The following is a 22167-nucleotide window of genomic DNA, read 5'->3' as shown; positions in this document are numbered from 1 at the left end:
GGCTGGTGTTCTGCAAGTGAATGGTGTTTTGTGGTGCATCATCTCAAAGAGAAACAGAATCACTTTCACGGACCTTCACCTGAACTGAGGAATGACCTGCTGAACTCAACCTGAGCTGCTGAGTCCAAAGCCATATTCAAGAAACGACTGAAGATGCATCTTTCTCATCAACACTTGACCCATTAATACAGACACTTACTATTCAGTATATCTATTTAAAAACAAACCTTGTTAAGTGTACTGTACTACACTAACTGAGACTCATCACAGCACTTGCATATTGGTGCCCTTTTGTTGGTTTGATTGTTTCTATTGCTAAGTCACTTTGGAAAAAAGCATCTGCTAAATGATTAAATATAAATGTAAATATAATGCTTCTATATAAAAATTATATATTTATATGATTAGTTTGCAGGTGCACTAGAGTTTAAAAAGCAGCTTTTTCAACACTGATGCTGATGATCCAAGAAAGTCAAAGTGTCATCAAAGGCCTGCAGCTCCCTCTAGTGTTCACAGCTGTGTGTGTGTGTGTGTGTGTGTGCGTGTCTTTTCACCTCCTCTTGATCCAGCAGGTAGAACTGGTCTCCATCTCTGACGCGGAGCTGGCGGCTCCAACCGGGGGAGTCGTGTGTGTGGCCATTCAGAGGAGTGTGAGGCCGAGAACATGGAGACACACACCTTCCATCTGAACACACACACACATTATTAGTGCACATGATACAACTGAATCAAACCTGAATACTTACTTTTACTTTACACAATATTTATTCAAAATAAAAAAAAATCATAAATGGCACATTACTGTCAGATTCATTGGGATGGCAGATACAGGCCACTTTCCATCAATATTCCATCATACTTTCCAAAAAGTATGACCTTCAGCAGCTCAAACTAAATAATATGTAGTTTTATTTTACATAATTTTATAAATTATTTTATTATTAAATGATTTAATTACAATTATTTATTAATAATTATTTTAAATGACATTGCCATTTTTACAATACTGTAGGCTAAGTTTATGTCTAAACACAGTATGAAATTCTGGTCTGTGTAACATTATTTTATAATTATTTATTAATAATTATTTAAAATTTGTTATTTTTGCAATACTGTAAGCTACATTTATGTCTAAACACAGTATATGGTTTGTGTTAGATTATTTTATAGCAATAAACATAGAAATACACAAACATTTTACAGCAATATTTTTTTTAAATGTAAATTGTGTCAAAAATGTCAATCAATTAAAAAAAAATATATTTATAATAAACTCCAGAATGCAGTTTTAGGGAATAACTAGTTAGTTAGCTTGTAGCTGATTAACAGTAATATTAATGCTGTTTTAATCAAAGATGAAGCAGGTGGGACACATTTTTACTACAGTTAATAAATTCAATAGATGACGTTAAAATGATGACGCATGATTTTAAAAGTAGCGAGGTCACGACCTCTAGGCCAACATGGGTCACATGACTCGAACACTTCAAGTGCACTATATATAGAAAGCACATATCTGGATAAATATGAGGATGGGATCATAAAGAGCACAGTAACGCTCAATGCGCCATATATGGAAACACACACAAGACAAATTTAAAACTCATTTTGACACTTGCTTTTGTGTCCTGATCGCCCCCACAGCGAGAGCGAGAGAGAGGGAGAGGGAGAGAGAGAGAGAGAGAGAGAGAGAAGGGGAGAGAGAGAGAGAGAGAGAGAGAGGGAGGAAGATGGGTTACAGCCCAAGAGATGTCACTTCCGTGACGCCCACTCTCTCTCTCTCTCTCGCTCGCACACCCCCAGCCTGTTACCATGACGACCACGGCCGAGCGGGCTAAAAAACGACTTAAAGTGACCGATATAGCGTGAGAGAGAGGGATTATGAAAGAGAGGAAAAGGAAAGGCAGAGAGGTGGGTGTCAGATGGAAGTGTTTGAGTACAGCATGAAAACGGGATGAGAGGAGAGAACTATTCTGGAAGAGGGAGCCAACTCTGCGTTGCCGTGGCAACCGTGATGGATGTAATCCCTCTCTCTCTCTCTCTCTCTCTCTCTCTCTCTCTCTCCCTGTAGGTGGGAGTCTCTTCCTCCTCTGGCAGCTGGACCCGCAACACATGTGCTTTCGAAACGTTCTCCAGAACACTGTCCACAGGCCGTTCCTGTCGCATCTCAACGGAGATATCATGGTTTTCATAAAGGTCACTTATTTAGTCATGTGTTCCAAGGTCATTGAGGAGGAATTCATGCAGCATTTGCTGCTAATTAAAATGACAATTCAATGCTAATATTTCTACAAACATGCACTTGTCGTAATTCATGGTAACATGAGAACATTAGATTCAGTGTGATGAAGAGCATAACAGTGAAAACACGGAAAGTCGTAAAATTCCATCAATGGCGGGGAAAGAGTTAACTCCCAGAAGAAATTTTCAGCAGCACAAAAACTGCATTAAAGCAAATGTTTATTGGGCAGTAGTTCTTTATGTTAAACCAAAGGCCAAAAGGTCAGAGGACCGAAAGGCAGATTTAACATCTAGTAATCAAGCTGAGCTTCTCAAGCATCTGCACAGATCAGAGAGACGGTCAAACTGTAAGGTAATGAAACATATGAAACCAACATGAATAAAGATGATGCTGAGCACATGTTCTTAGAAATGAAATCCTCATCCTGAATGACCTATAGCTATTCATGAACAAGAATCAAGAAGTTAGTTCACATCTTTTTCCATAAAGCAGATTAACTGTAAGTGTGTCAACATGTTATTGGCTTGATTTGGAAATCAATGCCTGATGCCCACAGAAGCCTCAATATTTCCATAATGTCACAGCTAACCTGCTAAACTCACAGGAACACAGCTTCTGCATTAAACAGGTTTATTATTAAAAGCCTTTTCTACAGCAGTGCTGATGATGGGAAATGAGAGCGTTTAAGACGAGTCTGTGATTGATGCATCGAATGTGTGATTCTTACATAAACGCTCAGGCCACGTGTTCAGCAGTGATCCGGACTGTCAGAAGAGTCCATGATACACAGTTCAGGAACACAGTTTTCTTGGACTGACAGACAGGCATTTGGCTGTACATATGAATGAGATGATTCTACATTTATGTAAAACTCACCAACTACAAAGATGAACAACTGTAAAATTACATTTAATGGAGCACAGCTGGAAGAAAACAAAACTAGAGGTATTTCGCATTTTGTGGAAGGAAAGCGTTACTGCGTACAGAAAGGCCCTAAAAACTGCTAGATCTGCTTATTTGATGTCTCTCTTAGAAGAAAACAAACACAACCCTAGGTATTTATTTGATACAGTGGCTAAATCAACAAGAAATAAAGCTTTAACCCCAGACGCTTCGAAGCCGCACAGCAGTAATGACTTTATGAACTTCTTCACTTATAAGATTGATAATATCAGGGAGAAAATTATAACTATGCAACCGTCTACTACAGTATCGCATCAGGCAGTGCATTGTAGACTCCCTGAGGAAAAATTAGATTCATTCATTGCTATAGAAAAGGAAGAATTTTCTAAATTCGTTAAATCATCTAAATCGACAACATGTATGTTAGACCCTATACCGACTAAGCTACTGAAAGAGATGCTTCCAGAGGTCATCTTTGTCATTATACAAAAACTTTTAAGCTGGCCATTATTAAACCTCTTATTAAAAAAACAACAAAAACTTGATCCTACAGAATTAGTCAATTACAGGCCGATCTCGAATCTACCCTTTCTGTCAAAGATACTAGAAAAAGCGGTATCCTCAAAACTATGTTCCTTTCTAGAAAGAAATGGAATCTGGAGGATTTCCAGTCCGGATTTAGACCGTACCATAGTACTGAGACTGCTCTCGTTATCATCTCTGTACATTCTTTTGAATAGACTCGAAAATTATGTTGGCATTAGTGGAATTGCATTAGCATGGTTTAAATCACACTTATCTGACCATTATCAGTTTGTAGCAGTAAATGAAGAGATGTCTCATCGATCACAAGTTCAGTATGGCGTACCTCAAGGCTCAGTACTAGGACCGCTGCTGTTCACTCTGTACATGCTACCATTAGGAGATATCATTAGGAAACATGGCATTAGTTTTCACTGTTATGCTGATGATACTCAGCTCTATATTTCTTTGCGCCCTGACGAAACCTACCAATTCAAATAAATGCAAAACTGTAAAATTATATTTAAATTATAATATACATGTGAACAAGAAGATTCATCAACTATAAATTTACGTCAAATTATATATATATATCATGATCTAATCATAATCTGATCATTATTTCCTTTCATACTGTAATTATGATAATTAAATTTCACATAAATAAACTGACATTCAAAAAGTTTTTGCAATTTCATGTCATAATGTGGCTCAACATCTAAAGCAAACCAATTATTTTGCTGTTATATATATATTAGAAGATCAACACTTTTCAAAACAAATGCTGAGATGTCGCTGCACCAGCGTGAGCATCTACACAGCACAATAAATGTGTCTGATTTACACGGTCGATGTGCTGTTGATTATAACGGGAGGTTTCTAGTCTGTCGCTGCAAACAGAAGTGAAACACAAAACACGCAAAAGTGGATCAGATGCTTAAACCGCATCGTCAGTGACGGGTCTGTACATCATACTAACCCCAACATTTCACCACTGCATTCATGCGCATTACGGTAACATTAATAGAACGTTCGTTCAAAGTTATCTAGTCTTAAATAATGTTCTCTAAGCGTTAGAACAAAAACATTATTTATACATCATTCATGAAGCGTTTTTCTGAAATGTTTTAGTTTGATGTTCATCTAACATTTTTTAAATGTTATTAGGCTACTTGTTTCAGAACGTTCAGAGAACCTTCAAAAGTAACGTTCTCATAATGTTTGAAGAATGATACAATGGAATGTTCCCTTAATGTTCATATAACCAATAAAAAAAACATTTTAAAAACTGAATGTGTTGACGGTTCAGAGAACATACAACATTAGCAAAACATTAGAACATATTTTTGGCCTGTTAGTTAACACTCTTCATGTGCATTTACTTAATTCAACATAAGTATTTCAAAGTAGTAACCAGTAAACAAGCACATCAGTTCAACTAAAAAAAATTCTGTACAGTCAGAAGTATGAAACAGATCTTACACTCGATCCACACCAGAACACAATCAACACTGAGCTGAACTGATCTGAATAATAATGGTATCTCCCAGGAGTAGCATGCCGTGAACAGCAACGGTCCTAGTACTGAGCCTTGTGGTACTCCATACTGAACTTGATCTGGGCAGTATACCGGTTCATACCAAATACCGGTGTTTATTTTTGTTATGATATGAATTTTTAACATACCACAATATAGGCATACCGCAATATAAAGTACCATCAAAGCATGTCCCTTTAACAACGATTGGAACGCGGCGCAAAACTGTGGTGAGGGCACAGCTAATGTTATGTGTTACTAAGCCTGACGGTGAAGATGCATAGGTTAAACTATCATTGATAGCTGTCAAATTATATTACAGTGATTCCCATACATTGGTTCACAATATCAACACTGCCCTTTGGAAAATTTATTTGTGGTTGGCATAAATGCGCAAAAAACGCATTAGGTGTGATCGGGGCCTAAGCCAATCTACTGCAGTATTTCCTCGCTCAATCAGTAGAAAATGTGGTTAACAACCAGCCATGCTTGAAAAAAATTAAATACCGTCAGATACCATGAAACTGGTATAATTTGGAAAAATACCGTGATATGGATTTTTGGTCATACCGCCCAGCACAAATAAGACATCTCTTCATTTACAGCTACAAACTGATAACGGTCAGATAAGTATGATTTAAACCATGCTAATGCAATTCCAGTAATGCCAACATAACTTTCGAGTCTATTCAAAAGAACGTTGTGATAGATGGTATCAAATGCAGAAACAAAACTTGAATAATGACTCTCTCATCTTACGTAGAGCAGCTTCACCACTGACTCTATGAAGTTTGCATCATTGATTCTGTTATTCTCCTGTTTATTACTGTGAAGCTGCTACTGAAACACTGATGATATATAATAATATAACAAACTGTTTGTTTCGTTCTGAATAAACTCACTTTACAGACAGAAGTCCGGCCGACAGGAGAGCATGACATTTAAACAAGCTCTCGCTGAAACTCCTCCAGCTCAATGTAAATGACCTCTTGAGATTCACAGTGGCACGACTGACGCTCATAACCGTTACAGATGCGTAATCAATACACACATCCATCTGATCATCAGTATGGACTGCACTAAACAACACCAAACACCATCATGGACACTCAAATAATTCAATATGCATTAATTTAATAAGATTAAACCCTAATGAACACAACTGATCAGAAAATAAACTAAGAAGAAACATAATTATGCCTATTAAAAACCCTCAAATGTGAAGTGTCACACAGGGAATTCTGGGAATGGCATTTCAATGTAAATTATAGGGTTATATTCTTTTTTACATCTTAAAATGGTTGATGTAACCGTGTTTTACTGTACAATTACATTAGATTTATTACAGTTTTCCCAGCACTGTTAACCGATTAAGCGAGCATTGCTACAGTATTTTACAGTTAACATTAAAATCATTTTGTGATTCTCAGTGTGAGTATTTGTGTTGATGTTCTCGCGTGTGTTCCGGAAGCTCTCCCTCGTGCGCGCGCGCGGGCCGCTCCTGACTCGGTTCGGTTCGGGATCTATAAATAAACCTGCTGTTTCTGAGCTCAACTATTCACACTGATTATCGATCGCAATGATTGGACTCTCACGCGGAAGGTGCGTTATCGATCAGGTGAATGTAAAGGCATCGCTGGACTCCAGAGTGAGAGCTGTCAATCATCTGGCGGCCAGCGCGAGCCCGTATTGATCAGTGATCGGAGCCGATCAGATGATCGATTATAACTCTTACCTTGTGAAGACACATAGGACATGATCCTCCGGCACTGACCGTGATCAGCTCGCTCTGTGAGGATCCATCATCACTCCTCCAGCGCGACAACATTCAAACATAAAGGAGAGAAATGACGCACGGCTCTCCAGACGCGAGGCGCGCGCACGCAAGGTGCTATTATTATTATTATTATACTATTATTGATCTGAATGATGATCGAAAAGATCCGCTGATCACTTTGCGCTCCCGTCATCGAACGCAAGCGCGCACTGGCACGCACACGGGAACGCGCACGGGCGCGCGCACCCGGCACGGCGCGGTCCAATGAGTGAGTGATGATACCGAACCCGAACCCAATGAGTGAGTGGACTGATCGAGCCCGAACCCGGGCCAGCCCAGAACTGAACCAGGGAGAAGTTAGTCAGGAAAGTTGCTCTGTGGAGATAAAGTGGATCCACTGGAACATGTATTGTGAAATATCATTATAGTGTAAATCAGCTGTTTTCTATGTGAATATATAGTAAAGTGTAATTTATTCCTGTGATCAAAGCTGAATTTTCAGCATCATTACTCCAGTCTTCAGTGTCACATGATCCTTCAGAAATCACTCTAATATGAGGATTTGATGATCAAGAAACATTTACTGTATGATATACTGTATGTACTGTATGATCACATCTTGTTTCTTCTTTCAGTGAATCTCCTCTTGGAAAACCTGGATATATGAGAGAGAATATTGAAAGTGTGATTTCTAGACCAGGAAAACTCATGGAAGTGTATTCAATTCTTAAAAAGTCATGGAATTTTTTTAATAATTATACATTTTTCTAGTTATGGAGGGTAGATCGAAATCTACTATTCTATCTATTTCTCAGTAAGTAATCACAAACAATTAATAACGTCAAGTAAAACTGAAAAAAAAACCCTGTATTTATTAATACTATAAATATAATATTTATATAAATATTGAATTAAAACGCCACTCCTAGTTTCTGTAAAATAAGGCTTATTTCAATTTATTTATAAATACATTATGTCATTATCTTCATGGAATATTATTATAATCAACTATAATATATATTTATATCAATATTATTATTCCGTTTTTGAATATTCTGAAAATGTTTTTAATTTATTTATAATTATTTATTTCATTATTTTAATGAAATAGTATTGTAATCATAACAAACTATAATGTGTAAATATGTAATTCAATTAAAATGCCACTGTTTGTGTCTGAAAACTGCTGCAGAAACATCATCATCATCTTCATCTTCATCATCATCTTCATTATCTAATAGAATCCAAAAGGTTGAAAGTAATTTTGAGCTGAAATTCAGTTTTCTATGAAACTACTGGAATATTAAAGTGTCACAAATCAACAACCACCACAAAACATCCCAGAATTCCTCAAATAACAGCAGTGTTTGTGCTGCTGTTTTCCCTCCAAAACCACATCACTTCCTGGAGGATGATGATGTCAGTGTCACTTCCTGGAGGATGATGATGTCATTCACGTGTGTTTAAGACTCGCAGGATTCAGAGTGATATTTGTGGCCGCAAGTCTAGAGAAGAACTGTAAAAATACATCATAAAATATAACAATAATAAATAAATAAATTAATTAATTAATTAAAATTGAGAAAAATAAACATTAATAAAATAAATAAAATTAGATGTAAATAAATAAATATGATAAAATATATACATTTATTTGATTAAAATAAATACATTGATAAAAACAATCAAATTTGATTAAAATAAATTAATAGTTTTAAATAAAGTAGATAAATGAATTAAAATAAAAACATTTTATGTTAACAAATAAATAACTAAAGAAAAGCACTGATTTAGTAAAATAGTAGTAGTAGTAAAATAAAGATTTTACTACTACTACTACTACTGGATTAAAATGAATAAATAAAAGACGATTTAATGAATATGTTGATAAAAATAAATACAACTTGTTTGAAATAAAGTCTAAAAATTACAGTACAGAAGTAAAGTGAGCAGAAAATATTGAAATGATGAAACAATAGAAACTAAATAGTATTTTACACAAACTTCACTCAAACTACAGTGAAACGGCACAGAATGTTTCAAAAAAAGCAGGTTTAATTCGGCAAGTCAATAATCATCATAAACATCTGGTATCTTTAGTACAATCTTGTGTAAAACAGAAAATATGCAAAAATATAGCAAATCATAACAGTAATAATATAAACAATTATTCAGTTTTGTCAGTATAATGCTCATTAAGAAATATTATGTTATGCTAAATTATATTTCATGTAGTTTGGTTTTGCGTCCTGTCATGTTTGACTTTATGACAAAAGCATCGTTCATCGTTCCTGTCGATTGATGCATTAATAATGTGAACAAACACAACATCAAACAGTCAACAAGATTCATTTCAACTCGTTTAATTTACATTCTCTCTCTCTCTCTCTCTCACTGAACGTCACATGAGCAGGAACGCAGAGACGTTCAGTGTTTTAACGCTAATACAATATAATTCTGCTACATTGGAGAACTACCGTTTACTGTCATATTGCACCTGATTATACAGATATGATTGATAAACTCTATCAGGATCATGAATTATTATTACGTATATAAAGGAAGTTTCTTCAGATTCTCTTTTTTACTCATGCAGTTTCAGCAGTGCATGGAGTTCGGCTTCCAGATCATCTTACAGTCACTATAATATATCTATGTGTGTGTGTGTGTGTGTGTGTGTGTGAGAGAGTGTGTGTGTCAGTGAGTGTGTGTGTGTGTGTGTGTGTGTGTGTCTGTGAGTGTGTGTGTCTGTGAGTGTGTGTGTGTGTGAGAGTGAGTGAGTGAGTGAGTGAGTATGTGTGTGTCTGTGAGTGTGTGTGTGTGTGTGTTTGGCCTCGATCAGCAGAGATTCCTTGCTCTTTACTGACCTCTAGTGCAAACTCATAGTACTGCGTTTGTCTATGAGCGAGGGGGAATAATGCAGTGAGTTCTCGGGATGAGCGTTCGGTTCATGCATAGCGTGAGGAATCATGCGGAACGGAGGATCGATCACCAGGAACAACAGCAGATAAAACAGGAGTGAGTGACAGCAGTTCAGGAGAGGCTCCTGGGAAAAACCTGCAGAAACCAGAACAACGTGTGAATCAGCAGCGTTTCTGTTCTGGAGCGAGTGCTAACATTCTCTCGAAACTACGAACAAGCGTTCTTACAGTAACAAAATAGAACGTTCGTTCAGTTATCTGATCTTTAATAATGTTCTCTAAAAGGAAAGAGGAAAAAAAAAACATTTTAAAATATTTTATAAACTGGACATTTTTGAACTTTCATACAACTGTTTTCATAAGTTAATGGGAACATTAGCAAAGCCTTCTCAGAACATGCTAATCCATGCAATGTCTGAATTCATGTTAGCAATGTGCTAATTTAAGTTAACGATGTGTTAATTCATGTTAGCAAAATGCTAATTTATGCTAGCAATGTGTTAAAACATGCTACCATCATGTTAACAAAATGTTATATAATGTTAACAACATGCTAAATCATTCTAGAAATGTGCTTATGCTTGTTAACAACATGTTAATTTATGCTAACAATGTGTTAAAACAGGCTAGCAACATGCTAAAACATGTTAGCAATGTGTTAAAACATGGTAGCAGCATGTTGAAAAATGCTATCAGCATGCTAATTCATGCTATCAACATGCTAATTAATGCTAACAATATGCTAAAACATGTTAATTTATGATAGCAACATGGCTATTTCTACTAGCAATGTGTTAAAACATTAGCAACATTCTAAATCATGCATGCTCGTGTTAAAACATGATAACACCATGACAAATCATGATAGCAACAAGCTAGAAAGCTTTCAGACAAGGCTTTTTCAAGCCAGCATAAGTTGTGTTTGTGTGCGGCGTAAACAGGCCCGTCGCTGCTAGTTATCTCACCTGTGTTATTCTGCGACCTGCACACCGGCGCAGTTGTCTTTGCCCTCAGTTGCGATGGCTAAATACTCCGCGCTGCAACACAGAACACAAACGCAACATGATGAGTTCAGGTTTAATTCTTTGCTTCTGCAACAATAATGCGACGAGAGCCTGTATTTAACGACGTACCTTTTTAGTCTGGCTATTAGATTCATCTTTATACCATCACAAAATGTAACTATGATCGTCCGTCTCGAATCTGATAAATGCGACTATCGGGCATGAAGATGTTAAGATATTAGGTAACATTTTACAATAAGGTTATGCATTAACAAATAATGTCGGATGGTGACGAGTGAATTTACTGTACAAATATTGTTATACTGCCCTATTTTAAGCTCATGGTCTAAAGCGCAGGGTGGAAGTTCAGTTAGTGCCTGTCCAAATACACTTTTGATAGTTTAATGACAGGAAAAATGGTCGACGCTCCCAGCACATGGTCTAAAAGGGTCGTCTCTATTCTTTTAATGAATAATGAGTGTGTTTTGGGCGTAACGAGCAATAAACCAATCAGAGTCTAATCTCCCATTCCTTCTAGAAGCCAGTTGTGCTCGCCATGGCGGATTCGCTATTTACATGGAGGAATTTGTAAACGGAAAGACTGAACGCTTCTCTAGCGAGGAAACGGATCTGCTCGTGCTCGAGGTTAAAGCAGTGTGTGTGTGTGTGTGTTAAGGCAGAGTGTGTGTGTAATAAGCAGAGTGTATGTGTGTGCGTGTGTGTGCAATAATCAGAGTGTAGTGCGTTGTGGACCCGCCTATAGGCGTACATTACTTACGCTTTAAATAACAAAATAAAATCTGTGCCATTGACTTTAGAGCAGGTTTCAGTTGGTCAATGGCTCAGTGTATTTCAGTTTCCTCAAAATAGCAACGGCCCAACAATGCGCCGGAACACACACTCGTTCTCAGACCAGCAGCCCATGGGCCACAGATGGAGCAAATACATTCGCTATTTAAACAACGTGGCGCAGGACGTGAAAATGAAAACTGCGTCAGGCTGAAACTAGCCAAACACACTTGCGCGGTCGCGCCTGACACTGCTTTGCACTGGCTGTATGATAGGGGCCCTAGACTGCAGATACTCACGCGCTGGCTCTCAGAGCTTCTTCTCCCGCCGCCGCGATCTTCCTGTAACAGTAGATCATCTCCACCAATAGCCAGAGCTGCAGCCCGATGATCGTCACGTACATCATCACCTCCGACACGATGGAAGCCGTCTTGCGCGTGGCTGACACACACACACATATTTTTTGTTAATATTTTTGTTAATATATTTTCTGAAGAAAGACAAACATAAATAGGGATGAAAGTCAAAATATGAAATGCCATGCATGTATATTTATGTAGTAATCTGTTTTGTAGAGGTGCGTTAATTCTAATTTTTCATCTGTGATTTGGAGCCAAGTTACAGGAGGGGGAAAATGGTTTCAGAATTACGGCAGCTTGATGATTTTAGTTTTACACAGAGATCAGTGGCTCTATTAGTAAAATATGTTGACTTTATCAATCGTTGTCGCATTATATGCCAACGGTGACGGCTCAAAGATGAGAAAAAAGCACTTTTATCATGTTTTTTTCTCCAAAGTTTGTGTCTGTAACTCAAGAAGTATTACAGATATCTCAATGTCCTTTTAGATGTTGGTTCTTAACAAACTGTTCTTTTGGTATCTTAATTTTTAAGGCTCTATATGGTTCAGTTCTACAGATATGAGGATCTCAATGCGGCTCCAGGAGTAAATTGTTAAATTTGTGAAAACCAAAATGTTGGACACTTTGCATAAAGCAGATACTTGTACTTGATTACTGATACTGGCTGCATTTAAAGAGGAATGTCTGAAGAACAAATAATGTTGAAACTAGAAATATATCTGGTTTCCCTCCATTAAACCAATCGCATAGAACAAACTGAGTCTGAGAGACAAAAATAGTCTTTTTCCAAATTTTGTGTGTCTGTTACTCAAGAAGTATTAAAGATATCTCAATGTCCATTTAGGTTACAATTATTAACAAACTTTTCTTTTTGCATCTACTTTTTTAAGGCTCTATATAGCTCACTTTCAGAGATATGAGGATCTGAATGTGGCTCCATGAGCAGATTGCTGAATTTGACCCATTTCCATTGGTTGTGCTCATGAAGATACTTGTATTTAGTTGTGGCTTTTTTTCTTCATTTATGTATTTATTTCACCAGAAAAACATGGAATGGCTCTAAAACAGTGGCAGCCGCTGTAAGTCATGCATAACAGTGATTTCACCATGGTAAACCCCATACCTATGGCCACAACGGTGAGGTGGACCAGTTTGTTGACGGTGGTGGAGTACTCATAGTGCTCGTAGCTGAGGATCCGGTTGAAGGTGCATTGGTAATCACCCGAGTCGTTGAAGGTCACGTTCAGGAGGTCGACGGACGCGTCCTGAAGGTCGTAGGATTTACTGCCTTGCCACTTTATCCGGTCCTGAAAACGCTCGTCGATGATGTTCGACTCCTGTCCGTCGTAGCTGTAAATCTGTCCACCACACAAACTTCAAAATCACCGTCTATATTACAAGTCCTCCGAAAAAAACACCCACATTTGCGTTGACATTGTATATTTTTATGTATAACGTCCAAATAAATATAGTAAAAATTCATATTGTAAATTTGTTTATAATATCATTACCAGTATGTTACATCATTGCATTCTTGTCTACGGTACTGTTAGATGTGTTATTTATTTAAATACATTTTTATCAAGTCTATTTTAATAGATTTATTTTAGTCAAATGTATAAATTTTTTGTATTTATTTGAACACATTTATTTTAATTATGTTTTATTTGTTTATTTACAGTGAGGAAAATAAGTATTTGAACACCCTGTTATTTTGCAAGTTCTCCCACTTAGAAATCATGGAGGGGTCTGAAATTGTCATCGTAGGTGCATGTCCAGTGTGAGAGACATAATCTAAAAAAAAAATCCAGAAATCACAATGTATGATTTTTTAACTATTTATTTGTATGATACAGCTGCAAATAAGTATTTGAACACCTGAGAAAATCAATGTTAATATTTGGTACAGTAGCCTTTGTTTGCAATTACAGAGGTCAAACGTTTCCTGTAGTTTTTCACCAGGTTTGCACACACTGCAGGAGGGATTTTGGCCCACTCCTCCACACAGATCTTCTCTAGATTAGTCAGGTTTCTGGGCTGTCGCTGAGAAACACGGAGTTTGAGCTCCCTCCAAAGATTCTCTATTGGGTTTAGGTCTGGAGACTGGCTAGGCCACGCCAGAACCTTGACATGCTTCTTACAGAGCCACTCCTTGGTTATCCTGGCTGTGTGCTTCGGGTCATTGTCATGTTGGAAGACCCAGCCTCGACCCATCTTCAATGCTCTAACTGAGGGAAGGAGGTTGTTTCCCAAAATCTCGCAATACATGGCCCCCGTCATCCTCTCCTTAATACAGTGCAGTCGCCCTGTCCCATGTGCAGAAAAACACACCCAAAGCATGATGCTACCACCCCCATGCTTCACAGTAGGGATGGTGTTCTTGGGATGGTACTCATCATTCTTCTTCCTCCAAACACGTTTAGTGGAATTATGACCAAAAAGTTCTATTTTGGTCTCATCTGACCACATGACTTTCTCCCATGACTCCTCTGGATCATCCAAATGGTCATTGGCAAACTTAAGACGGGCCTTGACATGTGCTGGTTTAAGCAGGGGAACCTTCCGTGCCATGCATGATTTCAAATCATGACGTCTTAGTGTATTACCAACAGTAACCTTGGAAACGGTGGTCCCAGCTCTTTTCAGGTCATTGACCAGCTCCTCCCGTGTAGTTCTGGGCTGATTTCTCACCTTTCTTAGGATCATTGAGACCCCACGAGGTGAGATCTTGCATGGAGCCCCAGTCCGAGGGAGATTGACAGTCATGTTTAGCTTCTTCCATTTTCTAATGATTGCTCCAACAGTGGACCTTTTTTCACCAAGCTGCTTGGCAATTTCCCCGTAGCCCTTTCCAGCCTTGTGGAGGTGTACAATTTTGTCTCTAGTGTCTTTGGACAGCTCTTTGGTCTTGGCCATGTTAGTAGTTGGATTCTTACTGATTGTATGGGGTGGACAGGTGTCTTTATGCAGCTAACGACCTCAAACAGGTGCATCTAATTTAGGATAATAAATGGAGTGGAGGTGGACATTTTAAAGGCAGACTAACAGGTCTTTGAGGGTCAGAATTCTAGCTGATAGACAGGTGTTCAAATACTTATTTGCAGCTGTATCATACAAATAAATAGTTAAAAAATCATATATTGTGATTTCTGGATTTTTTTTTTTAGATTATGTCTCTCACAGTGGACATGCACCTACGATGACAATTTCAGACCCCTCCATGATTTCCAAGTGGGAGAACTTGCAAAATAGCAGGGTGTTCAAATACTTATTTTCCTCACTGTATGTAATACATTTTTGTTTATTTACTTTTTAATAATTCTAATACAAATTATAATTTTATTAATTTATTAATTTACTTTTCACAAACCCTTTATGTTATGAGCTAAAACAAGGACTGTGACGTCGCCCGGCATGGCGTAGCCGGGGCCCCACCCTGGAGCCAGGCCCGGGGTTGGGGCTCGCATGCGAGCGCATGATGGCCAGACCTCCCCCATGGGGCCCGCCCGAAGGAGCGACGTGGGGCCGCCCTCCCGTGGGCTCACCACCTGCAGGAGGGACCGTAAGGGGCTGGTGCATAGTGGATCGGGCGGCAGTCGAAGGCGGTGGCCCCGACAACCCAATCCCTGGACACGGAAACAAGCTTTAGGGACGTGGAACGTCACCTCTCTGGCGGGGAAGGAGCCTGAGATTGTGCGTGAGGTTGAGAGGTACCGACAAGAGATAGTCGGGATCACCTCCACGCACGGCTTAGGCTCTGGAACCACACTCCTTGAGAGAGGCTGGACTCGCCCATGGTGAGAGGCGGTGGGCTGGTGTGGGTTTGCTTATAGCTCCCCAGCTCAGCTCGCTTCCCTGCGCCTTCGGGTCAGGGATAGGTCTCTCACTGTCGTGTGCACCTATGGGCCAAACGGCAGTGTAGAGTACCCGGCCTTCTTGGAGACTCTGGGAGGGGTGCTGGAAAGTGCTCCAACTGGGGACTCCGTCGTTCTACTGGGGGACTTCAACGCACACGTGGGCAGCGACAGTGACACCTGGAGGGGCGTGATTGGGAGGAACTGATGTGAACCTGATCGGTGTTCTGTTATTGGACTTCGGTGTTAGTTAAAGCTTGTCCATAACGAACACCATGTTCAAGCATAAGTGTGTCCATCAGTGCACATGGCACCAGGACACCCTAGGCCGGAGGTCGATGATCGACTTTTCCAACCTCCGGCCGTATGTCTAGGACACCGGGTGAAGAGAAGGGCGGAGCTGTCAACTGATCACCACCTGGTGGTGAGCTGGATCCAATGGCTGGCAGGAAGCTGGACAGACTCGGCAGACCCAAACGTTCTGTCAGAGAGATCTTCAACTCCCACCTCCGGCGGAGCTTCGACCGGATCCCAAGGGAGTCTGGAGATATTGAATCCGAGTGGACCATGTTCTCCACCTCCATCGTCGACGCGGCCGCTCGGAGCTGTGGCCGTAAGGTCTCCGGTGCCTGTCCTGTGGACGACGGAAGTAAGGGATAGAATAGAATAGAATAGAATCGGGCATTTATATAGCGCTTTCATATGTACTACTGTACACCCAAAGCGCTTTACAATCATGTCAGGGGATCTCTCCTCAACCACCACCAGTGTGCAGCATCCACTTGGATGATGCGACGGCAGCCACAGTACAACGGCGCCAGTGCGCTCACCACACACCGGATATAGGTGGAGAGAGGAGAGAGAGTGATAGAGCCAATTCAATGTAAGGGGATTATGTAATGTAAGGGATGCCGTCAAGCTGAAGAAGGAGTCCTATCGGGCCTGGCTGGTTTGTGGGACTCCTGAGGCAGCTGACGGGTACCGGCAGGCCAAGCGGACTGCAGCCCGGGTGGTTGTGGAGGCAAAAAATCAGGCCTGGGAGGAGTTCGGTGAGGTCATGGAGAACAGATTCTGGCAAACCGTCTGGCACCTGAGGAGAGGGAAGCAGTGCCCTACCAACACTGTTTACAGTTAACCAAATTATTTCGTCTCTGCTCTTTGCGGATGATGTTGTCGTGCTGGCCCCATCAGACCAGGACCTTCAGCATGCACTGGGATGGTTTGCAGCTGAGTGTGAAGTGGCTGGGATGAGAATCAGCACCTCCAAATCCGAGGCCATAGTTCTCAGTCGGAAAAGGGTGGCTTGCCCACTTAAGGTTGGTGGAGAGTTCCTGCCTCAAGTGGAGGAGTTCAAGTATCTTGGGGTCTTGTTCACGAGTGAGGGAAGGATGGAACGGGAGATGGACAGGCGGATCGGTGCAGCTTCTGCAGTAATGCGGTCGGTGTACCGGTCTGTCGTGGTGAAGAAGGAGCTGAGCTGCTCGAAGCTCTCGATTTACCGGTCAATCTACGTTCCTACTTTCACCATGAGCTGTGGGTCATGACCGAAAGGATAAGATCCCGGATACAGGCGGCCGAAATGAGCTTTCTCCGCAGGGTGGCTGGGCGATCCCTTAGAGATAGGGTGAGGAGCTCGGTCACTCGGGAGGAGCTCAGAGAGAGCCGCTGCTCCTCCACATCGAGAGGGGCCAACTTCCCGGGGAGGTGTTCCGGGCGCATCCCACTGGGAGGAGACCACGGGGAAGACCTAGGACACGCTGGAGGGATTATGTCTCCCTGCTTGCCTGGGAACGCCTCAGTGTCCCCCCAGAAGAGCTGGAGGAAGTGTCTAGGGAGAGGGAAGTCTGGGCATCTCTGCTTAGACTGCTGCCCCGGCGACCCGGGCCCCGGATAAGCGGAAGAAGACGATGATGATGTTAATACGTTTTTGTTTATTTACTTTTTATTAATTTCTATTAATAATAGTGAACGCTTTCTATTAATTTTCATCGAATTGTATTTATTTTAATCAATTTTAATCTAATTTGTTATTTGTTTTTGAATTTGTATTAATTTCTTTTAATCATGTTTTAGTTGTTTAAATAAAAAAATTGTTTATTTAAAATTTTGTTTATTTAAATGTTTGTTACATTAAATGTATTCATTATTATTCATTTAAATCCCTTTGTATTTAGTGATTTAAATCTAATTTATTTATTTTAATCAATTTATTAATTTTAATTAGATTCATAAATTGAAATAAATTACTAATTTATTTAATCAATTTATTATTTTTAATCAATTTAAAATATATATATATATATTTTTTTAACATAAAATCTTCTTTATTTTAATCAGTTTTTACATTAAATGTATTAATGTATTATTTATTTAATTGTTTTATTTTAATTAAATGTATTAATTTTAAACAGTTCATTAGTTTAATCAATTGTTTTTATTTGTGTTCATAAAATTGTGTTTACTTTAATATATTTTTTTTTACATTGAATGTATCCATTTATTATTTAAGTATTTATTTTAATCAATTTATTCATTATAATTAAATTTATTAATTTAAACCAATTATTTTATTTATTTTAAACCATTTCTTATTTTAATCAAATGTATTTATTTAGTTAGTTAGTTTAATTGTTTTTGGAACTCGATTCACATGAACTGCTGTTTTGAACGAGCGATTCCCGCTCAAACGCTCACATGGATGAACTCGTCCTGTCCGCGCGCCCGGAAGTGCCAGTCTACGGTGGCCATGGCTTCCACTTCCAGGCGCATCTTGCAGGAAATGCACCCGAGCTTGAATTCTCTTCCCGCGACGGCCTCCGTGTCCGAGTCCACCTCTGCGCATGCGCCGCTGCACACGGACACTGCACAAACACACACACGTCACGCTCACACACATCTCACCGGCAGCGTCATATACTCATGAGGAAAGACCACACTCATACTGTCAACATCTCATCTTATATTTCATAAATACATTTGTTACTTGGAAATATTCAGTTTATATTATATACTTCATTGCATTCTTTTCTAATCAACAGTACTGTAGTGCCATACGTGTTATTAGGGGCCAAGCCCCGAAGGGGCTGAGGCACCTATTGTATCTGTTAGTTTTCTTCTTATTATTATTCTTCCGCCAATGGAAGTCTATGGCAGCCCTATGAACCGTAAGTAGGAAAATGATGAAATTTGGCACACTTGTACAGATGATCATGAAAAGTAATTGGACCAATTTTGGAGTCTCTAGGTGCCACTCTATAGCGCCACCACCAGTTCAAAAATTCAACATTGAAATGGTTATAACTTTTGAACCCTTTGATCTAGAAAAATGAAACTTAGTACACTTGATTCCTCTCATCATGGTGATCAAGACCAATATAGTCCATTAAGACTCCGCCCATTACAGTAGTGGCCATTTTGAAAAATACAGTATTAAGTTTTTTCGCTACTCCTTCAAAATTGAACCAATTTTGACAAAAATTTACGCAAATGATCTTTGGACTGAGACGCACAGAAATGACTGAACAGATTTTTTTTATTCAACTTTGTTCAAAAGTTATGGTGTCGCAAACTTAACGAGGTCGACCCAAAATTGGTTCAGAGGCTGTATCTCGGCCAAAAATTGATCAATCGAAACGAAAATTGGTACGCTTCATCAGAAGTATGATCAGAGGGTCCCTGCCAAAGTTGGAAACAGCGCCACCTACGGGTCCTGAGATATGGAAAATGGCTATTTTGGCCAATAACTTTTGAACAGTTTGTCAGAAAATCATAAATGTGGTATCTATGGATTCCTTGGGTCATGCCGAATCCGTGGATACCGATTTTGCCAGGATGAACCACTTATCCGCCATTTTGATTTTTGTCATAAATTGCAATATCTTATAAAATATTTGACATATTGGCACAAAAATTGGTAAGGATCATCATTAGCATGGCCTGAAAGTACCTGAGAACTTTGAACACAGCGCCACTTAGTGTTCCAGAGTGTGTGTTTTGCAAAATACGCTTATAACTTTTGAAAACATAGGTCAAAATTTGATTTCTTTATGTCATTACGTTCCTTGGATTATGCCGATTCCGACAATATCTCATTTGTCATTTTCCAAGAATGTGACTGTCCACCATATTGAAGCAAATGGTAAACAGTTTTTTCGCTACTCCTCCTTCAAGTTGCTAGTTGCTAAACCACATGACATGAATCTCGAATCATTCCGGTCGTGGGTTCGAGTCCTGTGTGGAACAAGTTTTATTGTATAAAGTTGTCATTTCAATTCCTTCCGTCTCTGCACTGCTTTTAGTGCTTAAATGCTCGCTGTGCTGCTGTGCTTGATGTACATTTAGATGTACATTTAATTTCTGTTGTTTTGTTCTTCCGGCTCTGCACTGCTGTTGGTGCTTAAATGCTTGCTGTGCTGCAGTGCTTACAGTACTTGCTGTGCTTGATGTACATGATGTGCTGGCTGTGCTTGCTGTGCGCCATACTTGTTCTGCTTGTGGTACGTTTAAGGGCTTGGCCCCTGTATTGCTGCTTGCAGCTATATTTTAAAATTGTATTACTCTATTTTAATAAATTTCTGTTAAATGTATTATTACAATTTTTTTGTTTGTTTATTTGCATCTAATTTTATATATGTATTTATTATCATCAAATGTATTTTTTAAAATTATTTTAAATAAATAAAGTAATAAATATGGTTGTAAAATGATTAAAATAATCAATATTTAATGCAAGTAAAAAACGAAAATATTTTCATTAAAAAATAAGTTTGATTTAAAATATAAATAAAATAAAAAGATTAAAATAAAGGCAAATACAAATTGTTTTAAATAAATAATAAATGGATAAATATGGTTTAAATTTTTTTTAAATATTCAATGTTAATGTAAGACAAAAACAAAAACATTTAATTTAAAAATAAGTTTGATTTAAAAATGAATTTATTTTTATATCAAACTTATTTTTAAATTAAATATTTGTGTCACTCCCCAAGGGCCCCGGACCCCTGTCACTAGCACCCCCCAAGGGCCCCGGACCCCTGTCACTCCCCGAGGGTCCCGGACCCCTGTCACTCCCCGAGGGCCCCGGACACCTGTCACTCCCCGAGGGTCCCGGACCCCTGTCACTCCCCGAGGGCCCCGGACACCTGTCACTTACTTGCAGGCCCCCAAGGGCCCCGGACCCTTGCAGGTCAGACTAACCTGAGATCATGAAGAACACACACAGGAGCAGCAGGTGTCTCACACACATGTCCATGATGCTCACAGAAGACACTGAGCTCGACCGTGATCTCTCTCTCTCTCTCTCTCTCTCGTGGGCTTCTGACTGAGACTCTAGAGTCCACAGTGACGGATCTTCATGTTCTGAGGTTCTGAAGGGCCCCGTCCCGCTGATGTGATGGACTCCTGCAGAACACTAGACCAGCATCAGTTTGGCTCTGAAAGATGTTTAGTGTGTGAAAACACGCCAGAGAAACACAGACAATCATCTGATATCAGTGTTTACACTCATTCCTCTGTTTACATCATTCATATCTGTGCATGTTTTACATGTATCTGAATAAACGCGCGCTACGCATGCACATTCTTTATGAATATATTTCCATCACTGATCATGAACGCATCATCACTGTAATCATGCACACAGATCTGAAACTTGCCTTCTGACTCGCGTGTAATAATCCTCAAGCAATAGACTGATGTTCATGATCGGGTCTCGCTGATCTGTCGGGTTTAAACGCCATTCTGAGCGGCTCGTTCACGCGTTCGCTGAGTTCTGATGCACTGCGGTAAAAATCCCGGGCCGCGCGCGCGCGCGAGGCAACCTGACCCCACGGTGACGTCACGACGCTCCCCGCAGGTGCAGCCCCTTCAAAACTCACTCAAATACACAATATGATCATTAACTATAATAAATAGGAGGTTTCCCTTCAAACTAGGTCCCATTTAATACCAAATACAATTATTGACAGCACAATATAATTTTGAAATAATGATAAACATAAAGTTAAATACCTATTAAAATACCTTTCATGCATCACCGTGCTCTCTACTAATCAGTTATTCAGATAGATCTAGCTAACTAACATTATATTAATAATTTGATTATGGTTTATCAGAGTTGTGAACGTCATTCTTCATTGCATTGCAAATAATTTTTAATGTTTGATGTTTTTAATCCTTTTTACTGCAGGTTTGTGAGTTCAGTCAGACAGCAGGGGGCGCGCGCGGACTGCGGTACTGCTCAGCTCATGAATAT

General features: G+C 39.4%; 2 protein-coding genes across 5 annotated transcripts in view; both read right to left on the bottom strand.

Annotated features, from left to right (window-relative positions):
* The window catches only part of syngap1a (synaptic Ras GTPase activating protein 1a), a 75242-nt gene extending 67829 nt beyond the window's left edge, over positions 1-7413 (bottom strand). For all 3 annotated transcript variants that reach the window (XM_084131606.1, XM_084131608.1, XM_084131607.1), the window contains exons 1-2: positions 6940-7413; positions 555-685 (exon numbers count right to left, since the gene is read on the bottom strand). In XM_084131606.1, coding sequence (XP_083987732.1) covers positions 555-685; positions 6940-6961 — 153 coding nt within the window. In that variant the 5' untranslated portion in view covers positions 6962-7413. The remainder of the gene's footprint in view (positions 1-554; positions 686-6939) is intronic.
* Positions 7414-9013: 1600 nt separating this feature from the next.
* LOC311093991 (sodium channel regulatory subunit beta-1-like) lies at positions 9014-21739 on the bottom strand. 2 transcript variants are annotated; one of them, XM_084131715.1, is made up of 7 exons: positions 21569-21739; positions 21111-21346; positions 18606-18772; positions 13181-13415; positions 11995-12136; positions 10868-10939; positions 9014-10038 (listed from the first exon to the last, which is right to left on the bottom strand). In XM_084131715.1, exons 2-6 carry the CDS (start codon positions 21163-21165, stop codon positions 10873-10875), a joined length of 666 nt encoding a protein of 221 aa, XP_083987841.1. In that variant the 5' UTR covers positions 21166-21346; positions 21569-21739; the 3' UTR covers positions 9014-10038; positions 10868-10872. The 2 variants fall into 2 exon arrangements, with proteins under 2 accessions (XP_083987841.1, XP_083987842.1); XM_084131716.1 differs by having other exon boundaries at positions 21111-21314.
* Between the last annotated feature and the right edge of the window lie 428 nt (positions 21740-22167).

This window comes from Abramis brama, assembly GCF_963993115.1.
Source record: "Abramis brama genome assembly, chromosome: 12".
NCBI classification, from domain to species: domain Eukaryota; kingdom Metazoa; phylum Chordata; class Actinopteri; order Cypriniformes; family Leuciscidae; genus Abramis; species Abramis brama.
This window is presented reverse-complemented; position numbering and strand designations above follow the sequence as displayed.

What these genes read in the sequence shown, in the direction of transcription:
- LOC311093991 (XM_084131715.1), bottom strand. Translation starts at nt 21,165, where the DNA reads ATGGACATGTGTGTGAGACACCTGCTGCTCCTGTGTGTGTTCTTCATG. An exon ending in TGTGTTCTTCATGATCTCAG is followed by an intron (nt 18,773 to 21,110) that starts GTTAGTCTGACC and finishes GTGTTTGTGCAG; the next exon opens with TGTCCGTGTGCAGCGGCGCA. An exon ending in GAAGCTCTGAGAGCCAGCGC is followed by an intron (nt 10,940 to 11,994) that starts GTGAGTATCTGC and finishes TCTGTGTTGCAG; the next exon opens with CGCGGAGTATTTAGCCATCG.